Raw genomic sequence first — 17,074 nt, forward strand, 5'->3', positions numbered from 1 at the left:
AGCTCCCAATTTCAAGGCCAATTTCCCATCCTCCTGGCTCTGAAATCTTCACACCCAATATTGCTTTGATCGCCATCAGCTTCTCCTTCCTTTTGGCACCCTGAACCAACTAACTGGCTCTCCCACAGCTTAGCTGATCAGATCAAAGGGGGGGGAGGAAACCTAATTCTTTTATCTTGCTATTCTACCTGCTTGCCTCCTCTCTCTCTTTCTTCTCCATTTATGCTGTTAAACAAGATTCACTTTTTGTTTTACCCTGACTCTAGTTCTCAAATCTCATTTTCCTATTCTTATTGCTCACTTTTTAAAAGCAAGCTTCCATTTTCCCTCCCTATTCTGCCCTTTTTGTCTTCAATCCCCAGCTTCTCCAAGTAGAGCTGAAAGAGACTCCTGATCTGGTACCCTACAGCACCACTGCCAGTGTATGTAAAAGGTAAAGGACCCCTGGGCGGTTAAGTCCAGTCAAAGGAGACTATGGGGTTGCAGCGCTCATCTCGCTTTATGGTTGAAGTAGCTGGCATTTGTCTACAGGCAGCTTTCCGGGTCATGTGGCCAACATGACTAAACCACTTCTGTTGCAATGGGACACCGTGACGGAAACCAGAGTACACGAAAATGCCGTTTACCTTCCTGCCGGAGCGGTACCTATTTATCTACTTGCACTGGTGTGCTTTCGAACTGCTAGGTTGGCAGGAGTTCACTCTGTCGCGGGGATTTGAACCACCAACCTTCCAATCAACAAGCCCAAGAGGCTCAGTGGTTTAGTGGTAGGCAACTTATCTTCCTAAATTCCCTAATCATTCCTGTCAAAAGACCATGCCTCTCCTAGAACTTCCCAGCAACCTCTGGCAGACTACAAGTGGAGCATAAGAGGTGAGTCCAAATGAGTGATTAATGTGTCCCAAAGTCAACATTTTTATTTTTTCAGTCTTCTACCACTCCACTCCTAAGAATCATGGCAGATTGTTTTATGGGGGGGGGGGGAAACACAAATAAAAAACTTATCATAAAATCAGACAAAGCAAAAGCCTTTCTTACTGCCCAAGAAACCTGCCACCTGATTCCAGAACAGCTGAAATTAGAAAAAGTTCCTTCTGATCAGAAACTGAACTCCCCGGGGTTGGACATTTTGCAGATTCTCCAAATCGTCGTTTCCAAACAGAAGTGTGCAGCAGCAGCAGCAAAGCTGTGCTGCAAGCCAGGACAGCTACAAAACATGAGCCCCATCTCATTTTACAGACACGTCATGCAAACAGGTACATGCAAAGGAGGCTTACAGTATGCCTCGCATCCGGCCAGAAGGCTAAATGAAACCCACCATCTGCCCCAGCTCCGACTCAAGGTCAGTCTTCTCCACACACAGCTTCTCATAGGCTTGGATCATCTCACCCAGCTGTTCTTCCCTCTCCTTGCTTTTCTGCAGCTGGTGGGCGGGGGGTGGAGGGGAAGAAAAAAGGCAGAAATCATGGCGCAGCAGCAGCAGCAAGGAACATCTGAAACTGCCTGATCACTAAGGCTGGAGACAAGCCGACAGCACGCTCGTTGCCTTTTTAGATATTCATTACCATCTTCTGCCCCAGATTAAGCTCACGGGCAACCTGGCTCGGATCAGATCTGCACATACCTGGCCTGCCAGCCCTGGGAATCAATCGTGAAACGAACTTTCTGAGAGCAAGGCTACAATGCACAGAGCTGATAGGCTGGCCCTTGTGTCAATCATAAAGCCACATGCTCACACAGCCTTTCTCAGAGTAGATTTAAGGTGTTTTTTTAATGGCTATGGATGGGAGGGGGTGGGTGCCAAACTAACAGCTGAGCTGATAACTTTGTAGGTAGTTGAAAACAAAACGAAGCAGGCAGCCCACCTGAAGCACGAGTGGGAAGGGCAATAAGCCTCACTGAATTTAGAGCCAGGTACATGTGTCATTTGAGGAGCGTCCATCAAATATGAATGAGTGGTGTGCAGCTGCAAGCAATCCCTTTTCATCCGCTTTGCTCCGCCCTTTGTGTGAGTGACTGAACAAGCCAGGATCCAAAAAGTAACCCATTCTGTGCGCCTGCAAAACGGCGGGTAGTTTGTAGTTTGCAAGCCATTAACCATAGTTTCTGAGTTTGCACATAATGGGAAACTATGGCTAACAGCTGGGTCCTGGCTTGCTCGGTCTCTCATGCAAGGGGGGAGGGGAGGAAAGCTGCTGCAGACAATCTCCATGCACGCAGCTCATGCATATCATGGCTTATTAAGCAGGGACCTGATCGTGCAAACCAGGTCAGCCTCACCTAGTTTGAAGGTGTGCTTTGAGACATGTGAAACCCTATCTTCCTGCCTGTCCTTTGCTGCTAGGACCTGTTCTGTGCTATGGAATTTCTGGGAGTTGAAACATTAAAGTGTGTTCTCCCCCCCCCTTTTGCCACAAAACTGCAGTGGAATTAAAGAGGTGCATTGGGCAAAGTCTGTCCACTCCCCCCCTAAATAGGGAAATACACACACACTCCAGCAAACTCCTTCTCTGTGAAGCTGCAGGAATAGCAGCATGTTTAGGAGCTGTGTGCCCAAGCTACCTGGGACCTGAAGGTTGCTGAGCATTGCCAATTTCAGTCCCCCATTTTCCCCAGTCTTAAGTTCAGTTCTCCACACCGAAAGCAAAGATAAGCCCAATAAAACCGAGTCATGTGTTAGAACAGGCTTGCTGAAAAAGAAGTGGTTTTTAGCAAGCATGCAAAACAGTACAGTGAAGGTAGGGACATCATCAGGCAGGAAGTTCCACATGACAGGTGTTGCTATACTAAAATAATGATTCCTTTGAGGTTGGAAGACTTCCTGGGCTGCTGATGTGGGGAGGCAGCGAGCCCCTCCGCACACCAGTGCCAATAGCTGGAGTCAAGCATAGCTCAGCAAGCAAAGGAAATTCTGGTGTCAGTGGAAACTCTTTATTCCAGAAACCAAAACAGCGCAGGCCTAGTGATCCCAACAGCTCTTCCCAGTAGGTCTTGCTCCAAGAAGGCAGTTGTGAGGACTGAAAGGTCGCTGCCTTCCCACCACACTCTAAGGCTCGTCCTCTCTGGGGTCTTTCCCAAGTAGCACAACCGCCCTCTGCTCTGCTCTTTTCACTTCTCTGCATGTTGTGGGAGAGGGGAGCTGGTCACAGCAGGAGGGGGAAACTCCCTCAATTCTTCAGCAGCCTGCTTCATTTCTGTCTCCTGGCTCCCCTCCTCTCCTGCCTCTGAGCCTGGTCTGCTCTCTGCCCCAGCTTCTTCCTGCTCACTAAACCCTGTTGCCCCTTCAGCTCCTCCCAATATGCTTCCTCTTCTCCCTCTGACCAAGCATTGTCATCCCACCACCAACCCCCTGGCTCTGAGCCTTCTTCCCCTGGGGGTTTCCCCAGCTGGTGCCTCCCACCACTCCTCTGCAGTAGCGGAGGAAGGAAAGGGCAAGGGGGGCAGAGTGCCACGGGCTGCAGTGCGCCCTCCAGCGGGCCCAGTGCTGTCCAAAAAAACCCCCACAGCACTGGCTGCACCGCCTTGCCTTGGTATTATCCTCTTGGAATAGAGTAACTTCTTTGGAGGGACAGCCATTCCTGAAGTCCTCCCATTTGTGAGAACTTTAGGTGCTGTCATCTGGAGAAGATTTTCTCAAACAGGATGCTATCCAGAAGCCTGTCACCAGCTGCTTAGAGCAATTATTATTATTATTATTATTATTATTATTATTATTATTATTATATTTTGGTTTTTTGTAAGTTTTGCTGAGATGTACGCTTTCCAAGTGTAATATTTGCCAGCTGCTTAGAGCATTCTTTAATATGATTCTTGTGCTGTTATGGATCTTTGTAAACCCTGTTGAAATGTACACTTGAAATAAAACGTTGCCTCTTCTTATAAATACATCGTTGTCACTGCTGTATGCCTTTCAGTATTTTCTGCGGCTCTTACTATAGTACTGTGCCCTTGCCTGTGATTTCGTTGGGGTACCAAGCTGGCAAAAGCAATTTAATAACAAAATTTGCAGGCGCATGTTCTTGAGCAATGTGCCGCAATCCACGAGGCAATCTTACGCCTTACCAATTACAGACAATGACACAAAAAGCCACGAGCCAAGGTGGCCAGGTCGAGTACTTTCGCTCTTTAAAAGCTCCTTTCCAAGCATGTCAGGAAGCTCTGCTCACCTCGCGCTGGAATTGATTCAGCTGCTGCTGGAGGTTGGCTTTCTCGCTTTTCAGAAGAGAGGCCTCCTTGGAGTCGTAGGCTGGGAAGATGCGCTCCTCTCCAAACTCGCTAATCAGTGGGAACTGCGGGCCAGGAGCACAAGGGGGGAAACACCAAGCATTTACTGTCTTAGAAAAAGAAAATGCACATTGCAGAAATATTGGGGAAAGCAGGCAAAGTAGGGAACAATAATAAAGCAGTATGAAGCATTTAAAGTACAGTCATAACCTTGGAAGTCGAACAGAATCCGTTCCGGAAGTCTGTTCAACTTCCAAAACATTGGAAAACCAAAGCGCAGCTTCTGATTGGCTGCAGGAAGCTCCTGCAGCCAATCAGAAGCCACAGAAGCCCTGTCAGATGTTCGGCTTCCAAAAGAACGTTCGAAAACTTCCGAATTTCAATCGTTCAGGAGCAAAAACGTTTGAGAACTAGGCTGTTTGAAAACCAAGGTACAGGTTACAGTATATATAACACAAGTTAGTGTTAAAGACAAAGTGATGTGTAGTGGCACAACATTTCATGGGCCACAGCCCAAACCTCAGGCGCAATAGCAAATTTTAAAATATAAAACCAGCAATTAATTCAATATATATCTATATATAAATACACACAGCATTATCTCATTCTCTCACACAGCTTCATGGCTGAGTGGGGATTTGAACCCTGGTCTCCCAAGCTCAAGCCTGACATACTAACCCCTACACCACACTGGTTCTCATAACAGGAGCTGTTAATTTTATTTATTTATTCTATTCCTATCCCACCTTTCCTCCAGTGAACTCGAAGCAGCATGCATGGACCTTCACCCCCTCCAATGTTAAATTTGTTTTAATATTTTCATGCTGCCTTTCTGCAATTACCTCCCCCCCCAGCAATGTACAACAGACCTAAACAATAAAAACAGCAACAGCATTAAAATCAACAGTAAAAACATAAGGAACAACAGCACTACTAAAATAAATGAATAAAGATATCAAATGAAAAATGACACCACCTTTTAAAAAAGCATCTTCACAACTACCCTGTGAGATAAGATTTGGCTGAGGGTATGACTGGTGCAAGGTCAAGTCAGGAAGTTTCATGATCAGGGAGGGATTTGAATCCAGATCTCTCTGGCTGTAATCCAACACTCTAACCACTGTGCCACACTGGCGCCTTGAACAGAAGACTGATAAAAACAAGTAGCTGATGTACAGTAACTATCAAAACCAGCCATAAAGGTGTTGCACATTTTTTTTAGCAGTGGGAAACCTTTACATGCCTACTCAGAAGTAAGACTTCAGTGGGACTTGCTTGTTTACTGGATTGCAGTCTCAAACTCCTTGATCATCAGTTTCAAAGAAAATGCCCATCAAACATGAAGTTGAGCAAAGACCAGACTTTCTTTGGCAGGGTATTCTGGAGTTTGGGGGCTGCTACGCAAAAGGCCCTGCTCCCCCTTAGTTCTCCCATTTTGAGCATCAAGAGCAGCACTTCTCTGGAAAATTATACCCGGTAAAGGACTGGGAACAGAGAAGGCTAATGTAATCTAATTTATTTATTTAAAATATCAGCCACTTGTGCTGATTAACAGATTAACCATTAACAGATCACCAGGAAACCAAACAGGAGCCAAGGCACCTACAAACCGCCACTCACCTTAATCTCATACATCTTCAGCTTCCGCTTGAGGCTAGCATTCTCCCGCTCCAGCCCTGTCAGGCGGTTCTTGATGTCATCGTAGGCGGTGATGAGAGCAAAGTGAGAGGCAGAACACATCTCGCTGGAGAGGTCGGTATTGGGGCTGTCCAGCCAGTCGTCGTCCTGGACCAAAGCATCTTGGGTAAGGATGCTGATGTCATCTTCAAACATGGAGTCCATGGCACAATCTGGGACAGACGGGCGTTTAGCAGGAAACGGCAGTGCCTGGCAAACTCCAGCTATGGGAGACGGCAAGAAACAGGAGTGAGACACAGCACAGCATGGCTCCTTCTTCTAAGCTTTTTCCTCCCCTTTGTCTGGGATTTTTTATTTTTTTAAAATAGTTTGTAAGCCTGTGTCTTATTTTAATTCATGCACATTACACAGCACCTGCCAGTGGCATTAAGAGCTGGCTTTAATTGTTGTGAAGTGCTCTGGGGGGACAGTTTTCACCTCGAATACAGGAGGATAAAGACAAATATAATGTAATGTAATGTAATATATAATATAATATAATACAATACACAGTCATACCTCGGTTTAAGTATGCCTCAGTTTGAGTACTTTCAGTTTAAGTACTCCGCGGACCTGTCTGGAACGGATTAATCCACTTTCCATTACTTTCAATGGGAAAGTTCGCTTCAGGTTAAGTACGCTTCAGGTTAAGTACAGACTTCCGGAACCAATTGTGTACTTAAACTGAGGTACCACTGTAATAATAATAATAATAATAATAATAATAATAATAATAATAATTTATTTATACCCCGCCCATCTGGCCAGGTTTCCCCAGCCACTCTGGGCGGCTTCCAACAGAAACATTAAAATACACTAATTTGTTAAACATTAAAAGCCTCCCTAAACAGGGCTGCCTTCAGATGTCTTCTAAAAATCTGGTAGCTGTTTTCCTTTTTGACATCTGATGGGAGGGTGTTCCACAGGGCAGGCGCCACCACCGAGAAGGCCCTCTGCCTGGTTCCCTGCAACTTGGCTTCTCGCAATGAGGGAAGTGCCAGAAGGCCCTCGGAGCTTGACCTCAGTGTACGGGCAGAACGATGGGGGTGGAGACGCTCCTTCAGGTATACGGGACCAAGGCCGTTTAGGGCTTTAAAGATCAGCACCAACACTTTGAACTGTGCTCGGAAACGTACTGGAAGCCAATATAGATCTTTCAAGACCGGTGTTATGTGGTCTCGGCGGCTGCTCCCAGTCACCAGTCTAGCTGCCGCCATTCTGGATTAGTTGTAGTTTCCAGATCACCTTCAAAGGTAGCCCCACGTAGAGCGCATTGTAGTAGTCCAAGCGAGAGATAACTAGAGCATGTACCACTCTGGAGAGACAGTCAGCGGGCAGGTAGGGGCTCAGCCTGCGTACCAGATGGAGCTGATAGACAGCTGCCCTGGACACAGCCTGCGTACCAGATGGAGGGGCTCAGCCTGCATACCAGATGGAGCTGATAGACAGCTGCCCTGGACACAGAATTAACCTGCGCCTCCATGGACAGCTGTGAGTCCAGAATGACTCCCAGGCTGCGCACCTGGTCCTTCAAGGGCAGTTATCCCATTCAGGACCAGGGAGTCCCCCACACCCGCCCGCCCCCTGTCCCCCACAAACAGTACTTCTGTCTTGTCAGGATTCCATCTCAATCTGTTAGCCGCCATCCATCCTCCAACCGCCTCCAATATAATATAATATAATATAATATAATATAATAATATAGATTTGATCAGTTGTCTGCTATGTATTTGTACATCCCTCAAGATATCGCAACCAAATTTAACATGTTGGTTCTTCAGAACAAGGAGCAGGCTTTTGGATACAATTGGGAGCCATTTTGAATGAAGATGGCAGTTTGAACCTTTCAAAAATGCACTGATTTCAACCACAGATTTCAAAACAGCACTGATTTGGTGGAAGGGGGCTTAGATTTCCCAAGCAACACCAGGTGCATGGCTGCTAGTAAATTAAATAAAAACAAAACAAGGAAGAAACAGAGCTAAGGGTCCTTGGGTTTTAAGTATGGCTTTTGCTTTTCTGGATGGAGATCTCTCTCTCTCTCTCTCTCTCTCTCTGTGTGTGTGTGTGTGTGTGTGTTTGTGTGTGTGTGTAGCTCTGGCTTTTGCATGGCTGCAATGTAGCCTACTACACAAAGGTAAGTCACATCCATGGCTCCACCTCTTTTTGCCTCTGGACCCACCTACCTTAGGGATGTGGCCCCCAGAAGCTTGCCCCTGTGAAACTGTGGCCCTCGGGTTGAAAAGGATTCCCCGCCCTTCCTTTAACAGTACCCCAACGCCTGATACCCAAGGCAGCCATTTTGCCCCATTTCATGATGCAGCTGCCTCTGTACACTTCCTTATAGAAAGGCACACAGATATTCCTTCACCCTCTGTTTTGAATGCCTTCCTGCTAAAGCGAAAAGGGAAATTTGTGACATAACCACTGAGTGAGACTTCTCAGCTATCAGCCGTTGAGGGAGAAGGTGGATCCATCAACCCAACACACAGATGGCGAGCTCATACAACACAGAACTTAACAGTCATAGTCACAAATTGGGAAAACAAAACACCACGCAGACATGGGGTTTTTAATAATTAAAAAGAGAGGAAAAAAGCTCTCAACAGCAAAGAAAAGGAAATCTGGTATCAGATTTGGAAAAAGCACCAAACGCAGGAAAAAGGTGGGAGTCCAAATTGTGTTGCAGCAACTTGGACGGCGTAACAGCGCATTTAAGGTGGATGGTGTGGGTGTATTTGTTAGAAAAAATGAGGCTGCAGGCGCCAATCAGGAAAAAAACAGAGAAGGTTGGGGAATTTTTTGCAACGAGCGAATGAATGAATCTTCCGCCACATTTACAACAACACCCCCTCGTCTGACGAGAAACAAAATCTGGAGTAGCTACCAGCTACCGGCTCTGTACTTACTGGTACTATCAGTGCAGATAAGGAATAATAATAATAATAATAATAATAATAATAATAATAATAATAATAATTTGTTATTTATACCCCGCCCATCTGGCTAGGTTTCCCCAGCCACTTTGGGCGGCTTCCAACAGAAAAATGAAATAAAATAATCTATTAAACATTAAAAGCCTCCCTAAACAGGGCTGCCTTCAGATGTCTTCTAAAAATCTGGTAGCTGTTTTTCTCTTTGACATCTGATGGGAGGGCATTCCACAGGGCGGGTGCCACCACCGAGAAGGCCCTCTGCCTGGTTCCCTGCAACTTGGCTTCTCGCAACGAGGGAACCGCCAGAAGTCCCTCGGCACTGGCCCTCAGTGCCCGGGCAGAACAATGGGGGTGGAGACGCTCCTTCAGACAGAAAACTGCTGATACCACATCAGGTCACCTGTCCTAACCGTGCTACTGTTTATTTACAATGACTGAGGTTGGCTCTCAAGGATTTCAAGCAGGGATCTTTCGCTACCAAGAGATACTGGGGGGGGGGTGCCTGAACCTGGGACGACCTGTATCACTAAAGGCCAAAACAGAAGCATCTTTCCGTGCAGCTCTACATTCACAGAATCACAGAACTGTCGACTTGGAAGGGGCCACGAGGATCATCCAGTCCAACCCCCTGCGATGCAGGAATCTTTTTGCCCAATGTGGGGCTTGAACCCCCGACCCTGAGATTAAGAGTCCCATGCTCTACCAACTGAGCTATCCTGCTCCGTGCACATTTTGTGAAAGAGTACTTTAAAAAAAAAGTCTAATTAAATTTTCTCCACAATGCAATATAAGGCAAGCTAACCCACACAAAGAACAATAGAAAGAAAAATAATAGAAAGCCAAGAGATACGTAAAAGAATAAAAGATTCCCTCTCACGAGGGTACCTTAACTTTTGTCCCATACAGAAAAAGATGTACCCTCCCAGCTCTCACCTGGGAACATCTCCCAGCCTCTTACCTTGGGAGATCTTCCCTTCCCTATATCTCACTCAGTGTCCTTCAAACTGTTCATCAACATCATCACCATTTATTATTTATACCCTCCCCATCTGGCTGGGTTTCCCCAGCCACTCTGGGCAGCTCCCAACAGGATATTAAAAACCACAATAAAACATTGACCATTAAATACTTCCCTAAACAGGGCTGCCTTCAGATGTCTTCTAAAAGTCAGGTAGTTGTTTATTTCATTGACATCTGGTGGGAGGGCGTTCCTTACCCAAACACAGTAAGAAATAACATTAAGAGAAATAATAATAGAATACTGAGGGAGAGAAAGGTAATAATAACAAAGGAGAAAGAGAAAGACATAAAAGTGAAACTGTACTTCTTCACACTGCTAAGCAAAATTCACACCCACAAGAGGCAGTGTTGGCCATCAACTCGGAAGGCTTTAAAAGAGAGAAATGGAGAAATTCTTGGAAGATAGTGGCTGGGAATCACAAGTGAGAAGAGTGCTGTTGCCCTCAGCTCCCCGGCTTGCAAGCTTCCCTTCTGGTTGGCCACAGGGAGGAAAGGATGCTGGGCTACATGGGCCTTTGGCCTGATCCCAGTAGGGCTCTTCTTACGCTCGCCATTCATAGCTGCCAAGTTTTCCCTTTTCTCGCGAGGAAGCCTATTCAGCATAAGGGAAAATCCCTGTAAAAAAGGGATAACTTGGCAGCTATGTCGCCATTGTCTACACTGCCTGGCAATGGCTCTCTCCGGGTTCAGGCAGGGGTCTTTGCCATCTCTACCTGGAGGTATCAGGGATTGAACCCGGGGCCTTTCTCATGTGCTTGACTCAGTCTGGAGCTACAGCCCTTCCAAAAAAGCCCTTCCCTTTCCAGAGACATTTTGACAAGGAAGCTTTCGCTGCCTGGAAGCTTTGGGAGTGAGACAGACCAGCTATGGAGTCGAAACAACTGAAAGCGGGGCAGCTCAGGACTCTAGCATACAGTGGGTACCTCGGGTTGCGGACCCATTCCATTCCGGGGTGCTGTTTGCACCCCGAAAAGTCCACAACCTGAGCGGCGATAGAGCACATACGTGAAAGCACGATAGAGCGCTTCTGCGCATACGCGAAAGCGTGCGCGGCGGAACCCGGAAGTAAACACTTCCGGGTCCACCGCTTTCGTATCCTGAAAGAACGCAACCCAAGGTATGACTGTAGACAGGGGCGGGGTCAGAGCTGGCTAAATTAGGGAGCTTACCGCAGTTTTTTTGGGCAGGGCTCAGTCCACAAATGTTGGCTGTAACAAGTGCCTCTGAGGACGTGCAGGGTTCTCATCCCTCGCCAGCCAATAAATGAAACCAACTCCCTTCTGAGCCAGAAGCCAGGCAGATGGATGTCCCCTCTTGGTCTCCCAACTGCTGAAGCACCCAGCTGGGTGGGTTGGCAGAAAGAGCTGTGGGCGCAATAAGGGGCAGCAGCGAAGGCCTCAAATGCAGCACAGGGTCAAGGCCTAGCGGCTCCGGAGTCACACAACCGAGGAGCCACGTATCCTGTCATGGCAACTGTGAACACCGGGCTCCCAACTTCCCATTTATTCCTGAACGGCCACGCTCACTTCTCTCCTGTGCCTTTCACAAAAATTAAGGATGGTCATACTTTGGATGTTGAGCAGAATCCATTCTGGAAGTCCGTTCGACTTCCAAAACGTTTGGAAACCAAAACGTGGCTTCTGATTGGCTGCTCCTGCAGCCAATCGGAAGCCCCATCGGATGTTTGGATTCCAAAAATAGTTCGCAATCCAGAACACTCACTTCCGGGTTTGCGGCGTTCGGGAGCCAAAACGTCCGAGTACCAAGGCGTTTGACAACCAAGGTACGACTGTACTTTAGAACAGCGTTTCTCAACCGCTGTTCCGCGGCACACTAGTGTGCCGCGAGACGCTGGCTGGTGTGCCGCGACGTGCAGCGACGATAAGGGCGATTTGCATTGTCATGTGCCTGGCGGCCGCCAATGCACTCCGCTGACCCGCCGGAAAGGAAGCCGGCCGGGTCACGACGCGGGGCGAGCGCAGCTCTCAACAGCCACCACCACGGGAGGGTGGTTTTAGACAAACTTAAAGAAGCTGGCTGGATGAGCTCAACCTGAAACTTGCTGAGCAAAGGATTGTGCTGGCAGAGAAATCAGCGGCTTGTGAAGCCTTATTGCAGGAGATTGCAACCAACACAGCAATTGGCAGTGTTTCTTACAGTCATAATTATATAGTCAATATAGGGCGGCACAGAGTTAATTTTTTTAACTTTTTTAATGGTGGTGTGCCTTGTGATTTTTTTCATGGAACAAGTGTGCCTTGGCCCAAAAAAGGTTGAGAAACACTGCTTTAGAAGTTTAGCTTCTCCTGCTAAATTCCTCCATGTCGGGCTGGCAGTGAAGGCAGTGAAGTAGGGCTTGTAAGAACTGGCAATCCGAAACAGACAGAGGAGGAGAATTTTTAAAAAGAGAGAAATCCAAAGTCAATTCCAAAACCCACAGGATGGATGCGTTTTGCTCTCATGTTGCTATCCTAAATGGCCATGAAGTAGAGAGGGCAGTTGCCTTTTTTACCCTCTCCCTTGAAAGGTACATGGCGCCAAAGGCGGAAGTTGGGAAAGTGACTCTCTTTCCCACTTCCTCTTTCAGATCTATGGGCTTTTGGAGGCTTGTACATGTATTTCTCATGGGGACGGGGAGAAATGTCACCCATGTGCCTAAAAAAGTGGGAAACTACTTGGAGTTCCAAATGAACAAGATAAAAAATCAAGAAGGCTATGAGTGCTATGTTTGGTTAATTCAGTGTACCACTAACTTCCCTGCAGGAAGGATTCATATCTCTCTCTCTCTATCGTTTGCTGTGGGTTTTTTATTTTATGTATTTCTGCATTGCTTGAAAACTGCCTTGGATGGGTTTTTATCGCGAAAGGGGGTGTGCAAATAACTTCTCGCACCTCTTTTCAGTATTTCTAAAAGCACCTATCCCTAGTAGCAAAAACTAAAAAAAATCCTTCCAGTAGCACTTCAGGTATCTGAAGAAGTGTGCATGCACACGAAAGCTCATACCTATAACAAACTTAGTTGGTCTCTAAGGTGCTGCTGGAAGGAATTTTTTTTATTTTTTTGTTTCGACTACGTCAGACCAACACGGCTACGTACCTGTACCTAGTAGCAAAGTTATTAATCCATTAAAAGGCTGGTGGTTTGTCAGCCCTCTGCTCTCATTATGACTGCATATACACCATACAGTCAAAGAACAAAGCTCCCACCCAAAGGATCCTGGGAACATGAGTTTACCCCCCTGAGCTACAATTCCCAGCACCCTTAACAAGCTACACTACCCAGGATTATTTGGGGGAAGCCAAGCAATTTGAATGTATGGTGTGTGCATGCAGCCTATCACCTGTTAGGGAATTTTATAGGGGGGGGGGCACCCAAATGAGGCTTCATTTGGGAATCAAGATTGGCACAAATGCCCTCAAGGGGACCCTGTCTGATCCTACACCACCACTCTAGTATCGCACCAACACGAACCCCTCAAGATCAAGCCCTGTGTAATAAAGGCTCCCTTTCCTACCCTTTCTCTGTTGCCTGAGACTCTATGTAACCATATTTCTTTATGAATGAATACTGTGTATCTGTATTTCTAAATGAAACCCCCTTTTGCGACTCTGGCCAAGGGCTCTCAGGGATGCAGGGAACAGCCATAATCCTTTAAGCAAGAGGTCAGGTAGCCAGGGTGGTGCTCCTCTGCATATCCATAATCCATACAGGTACCATCTCCTGCCATTCCCGACCCTCCAAAGCCAGAGGCAATACTCACACCTGGACCCATTGTCCCCCCCCCCCCGCCAGGTACTCAATGATCCCCTCCCAGATACTTACTGGTACTTGCTTATCAATGTCCTGGGACATAGTGCATTGTTACCTTATGTTAATCCTGTTTACCTCCTGTTTACCTGTATGCTAATGCCCCTTGCACCTTCCCCTTTTCTGACGTTTTACCCTGTCACAAGTGATGTACGGTATGTATGATGCTTTCGATGTGCATTATGGGATGGTGATGAGAACTTTTAAAAGTTCCTGCAGCCCTGTTCACGGTGTTCAGTCTGGCATTGAACCTGCTGCGCAGTAATAAACCTTGCTGTTTGCTCCGGATCGTGGCTGGACTCCTTCCTTTTATACTCCGCAACGACCACAGGCCCTTGCCTGATGAGCTGGGTGGCTGAGCATTCTCGCACCCAGAATTTTGCCCTAACACACTTGTGATGATTTACTATTATGATCATTTTACAAAGTGACAGGCGAGGGGAGGAGAGAGACAACTAAGTCCAAGCGACTTGCTCAAGGCTGTCAAAAAATTTCCTAGCAAAGATGGGACTTAGATATACAGTATTGGCTTCCCCAGAGTCCCCTGCATGTCTCATGGCCTCCTTGCTCGCATGGGCAAAATCCCATGGATGGGCGGGTGAGGGAACTGTCAGAAGTGTTTAAGCGAAACATATCTAAATTAAATCAACGGCCAGCCCAATCGCCTGCCTAACAAGCTGAGTTGATAATAAGGAGATATATTTCCCAGCTAATGCCAGGCAAAGAAAACTGAAATTCAGATAAGCATAGAGGAATGGGGTATGGTTTTTTGAAGGGTTTTCCCTTATATACAATTTCTTGTTGCAGATAATTTATTTCCCTTTTACATTCCTTTCCCCCCCCTATTCTCTAACGTGCCTTTTTTCTGTTTGGGGGGGGGGGAGGTTGGAATTGTGGTTACCAAAAGAATTAGTATTTAAATGCACTCAATTAAATAAAAGCCCACGCACATATATAGAATAGAAATGCATCATTAACAACATAAAAGAGGAAAGCCACCCCTGCCTGGAAGACCAAACATTAAAAGGGGGAGGGATAAGAACAAGGAACAAAGCGAGGGAAGATGCTGTTCCAAGTCTAAATTAGGAAGGAAGGAAGGAAGGAACCACAGTTCAGGGGCGCTTGAGGAACCTAATGTTTGCAAATCCTGATACAGACTGACCAGATCCACAACTATTGGACTAACGAAGAGCTGTATTCTGAGCTGCACTGTGCACTTTCCCAAATGCTATGATGCAGTTCTCAGCTAAAAAAAAAGTGTTTTAAAAAATACTCATTTTGTGATAAAATCTGCATTTCTAAACATGTTTCAAGGGGAAATGTGTTTTTAAAACGCATATTAAAATGTGATTTGTGTGTGGGAGGGGGATTATCTCCCATGGGTGTAGGCAGGGGGGGCAGGAGGGGGCAATTGCCCCCCCTAGAAGCAGGGCCACTGGCCAGCCTGCCCCACTGCCCGCCCGGTGCCGTCTCCCTTCTCCCTGGCTGGCTGTGGGGCGGGCGGCGGGAAAGCACCAGAGCCGCGCAAAGCGTTTGGCTGGCTTTCCCTCCCTCCGCCCCACAGCCAGCAAGGGAGAAGGGAGACGTCCCTTCTAGCCGGCTGGCTGTGGGGCAGGCGGAGGGAAAGCCAGGCAACCGCTTTGCGCGGCTCTGGGGCTTTCCCTCCACCTGCCCCAGCGATTGCAGAGGGGGAGGAGGGGATCGGAGCAGCCCGATTTCGGGCTGATCCTGGCTCCCCCTCATCCCTTCCGATCGTGGAGGGGGAGGAGGGAGTCGGAGCAGCCCGATTTCGGGCTGATCCTGGCTCCCCCTCGTCCCTTCCTATCGCGGAGGGGGAGGAGGGAGTCGGAGCAGCCCGATTTCGGGCTGCTCCGATGTGGCCCCGCCCCCGCCCCTTGGCCCCGCCCCTTGCTCCCCGCCCCTTGCCCCCCCTGATTTTCATCCTGGCTACGCCCCTGTTATCTCCCCACCCATAAGGCATTAATGTAGAATCAGGAACAAAGCAAATTTATGAGTGAACACATGTAGCAGTGGCACGGGCCAGAAACAGACTAATCTGTCCATCCCCAGGGATAACAACACCTGCTTACATGCAGAAGGCCCCAGCTTCAATCCCCAGCACCTCCAGCAAAAGTGATCAGGTAGCAGATGATGGGGAAGACTTTTGCTGGAAACCCTGGAGAGCCACTGCCAGAGTCTGTCAGAGCTGGCAAATACCAGGGTAAATAGATAGGCAATCTGACGTGGTAAAAGGCAGTGTTCTATTTCCATAGGTATGTGTGGCAGTGCAACGTTTTAATTTATTTTATTTTATCTTGGTCCCTTTCTCACTCTTTCTGTTTCCCCCCCTGGGCCATCGAATGGAGGCCAGCCTTCTGTAATCTGGTACTCCCCAAACAACTACAGCAGGGGTCCCCAGACTTACCCGGCTTTGGGCCGGTGCCCGCCGCGCCGATCACGTGGTGGGCCGGAGGAGTGCGCGCCCGTGCGCATGCGCGCACACACTTACTGGCACGGTGCTGCGCTTCCAGGTCGGAAAAATCGCCGAAAATCGTTTGTGCGCATGCGTATGGGCCTCCCCTGACCCGGAAGTGCACCGGAAATGACCTCTTCTGGGTCAGGAGAGGCCCATATGCATGCGCACAAACGATTTTCGGCGCTTTTTTCCGATCTGGAAGTGCACCGCCGCGCTGCGCGGCGTAAGAACAGGCGACGGCAGCGGGTGGCGGGGGTCGTCGCGGGCCGGATTGGGAGGCCAATTGGGCCGCATCTGGCCCGCAGGCCGTAGTTTGGGGACCCCCTGAACTACCGGTCCCATCCGTCCCAGCCATGGTAGCCATGCTAACTGGGGCTGATGGGAGTTGTAGTGTAAAACATTTGGAGAGTGCCAGGTTGGGGAATCAGCGGCCTGAATGAAACCTTGGAGAGCTGCTGCCAGTCAGTGTGGACAAAACGGAGCTAGACAGAGAAATAATCTAACCTGCTATAACCCACCTTTCTTTCTGTGCTCTGTGTGCTCTAGAGCGGACCTGGAAATGTGACATATTGGCACCTATAGGCTGTGAAACCTTTTGCCGTTGTTGTTCTCTCTCTCTCTCTCTCTCTCTCTCTCTCTCTCTCTCTCTCTCTCTCTCTCTCTCTCTCTCTCCTAGAATCAGCTCCGCTCCTTCTGCCCAATGCTGTTTCAGCCGCGAAATGGAAAAAGAATGATGGCCAGGGATGGCCAGGGAATTGAAAGCAATTAGGCAAAAATCTTCCTCGTCACAGCCAAGTAACTGGCAGAAGGAAGGAAGAAGCTCTAGTCCCCTCAGAAAGGAACACAGCCAGAAGGGACACTGTTTTCTAAAGAGCAGCTGGTACACAGTGTTACCTAAAATCACTGAGCTGGAAAGGATTCCATGGGGCCACG

General features: G+C 47.9%; 1 protein-coding gene across 1 annotated transcript in view; it reads right to left on the reverse strand.

Moving 5' to 3' along the window:
* The window catches only part of TBKBP1 (TBK1 binding protein 1), a 61,997-nt gene that overhangs the window by 39,643 nt on the left and 5,280 nt on the right, over positions 1-17,074 (reverse strand). The window contains exons 2-4 of the mRNA XM_035136308.2: positions 5,845-6,125; positions 4,167-4,289; positions 1,319-1,423 (exon numbers count right to left, since the gene is read on the reverse strand). Coding sequence (XP_034992199.1) covers positions 1,319-1,423; positions 4,167-4,289; positions 5,845-6,066 — 450 coding nt within the window. The 5' untranslated portion in view covers positions 6,067-6,125. The remainder of the gene's footprint in view (positions 1-1,318; positions 1,424-4,166; positions 4,290-5,844; positions 6,126-17,074) is intronic.

The sequence above is a fragment of the Zootoca vivipara genome, chromosome 13, assembly GCF_963506605.1.
Source record: "Zootoca vivipara chromosome 13, rZooViv1.1, whole genome shotgun sequence".
Classification (NCBI taxonomy): Eukaryota; Metazoa; Chordata; class Lepidosauria; order Squamata; family Lacertidae; genus Zootoca; species Zootoca vivipara.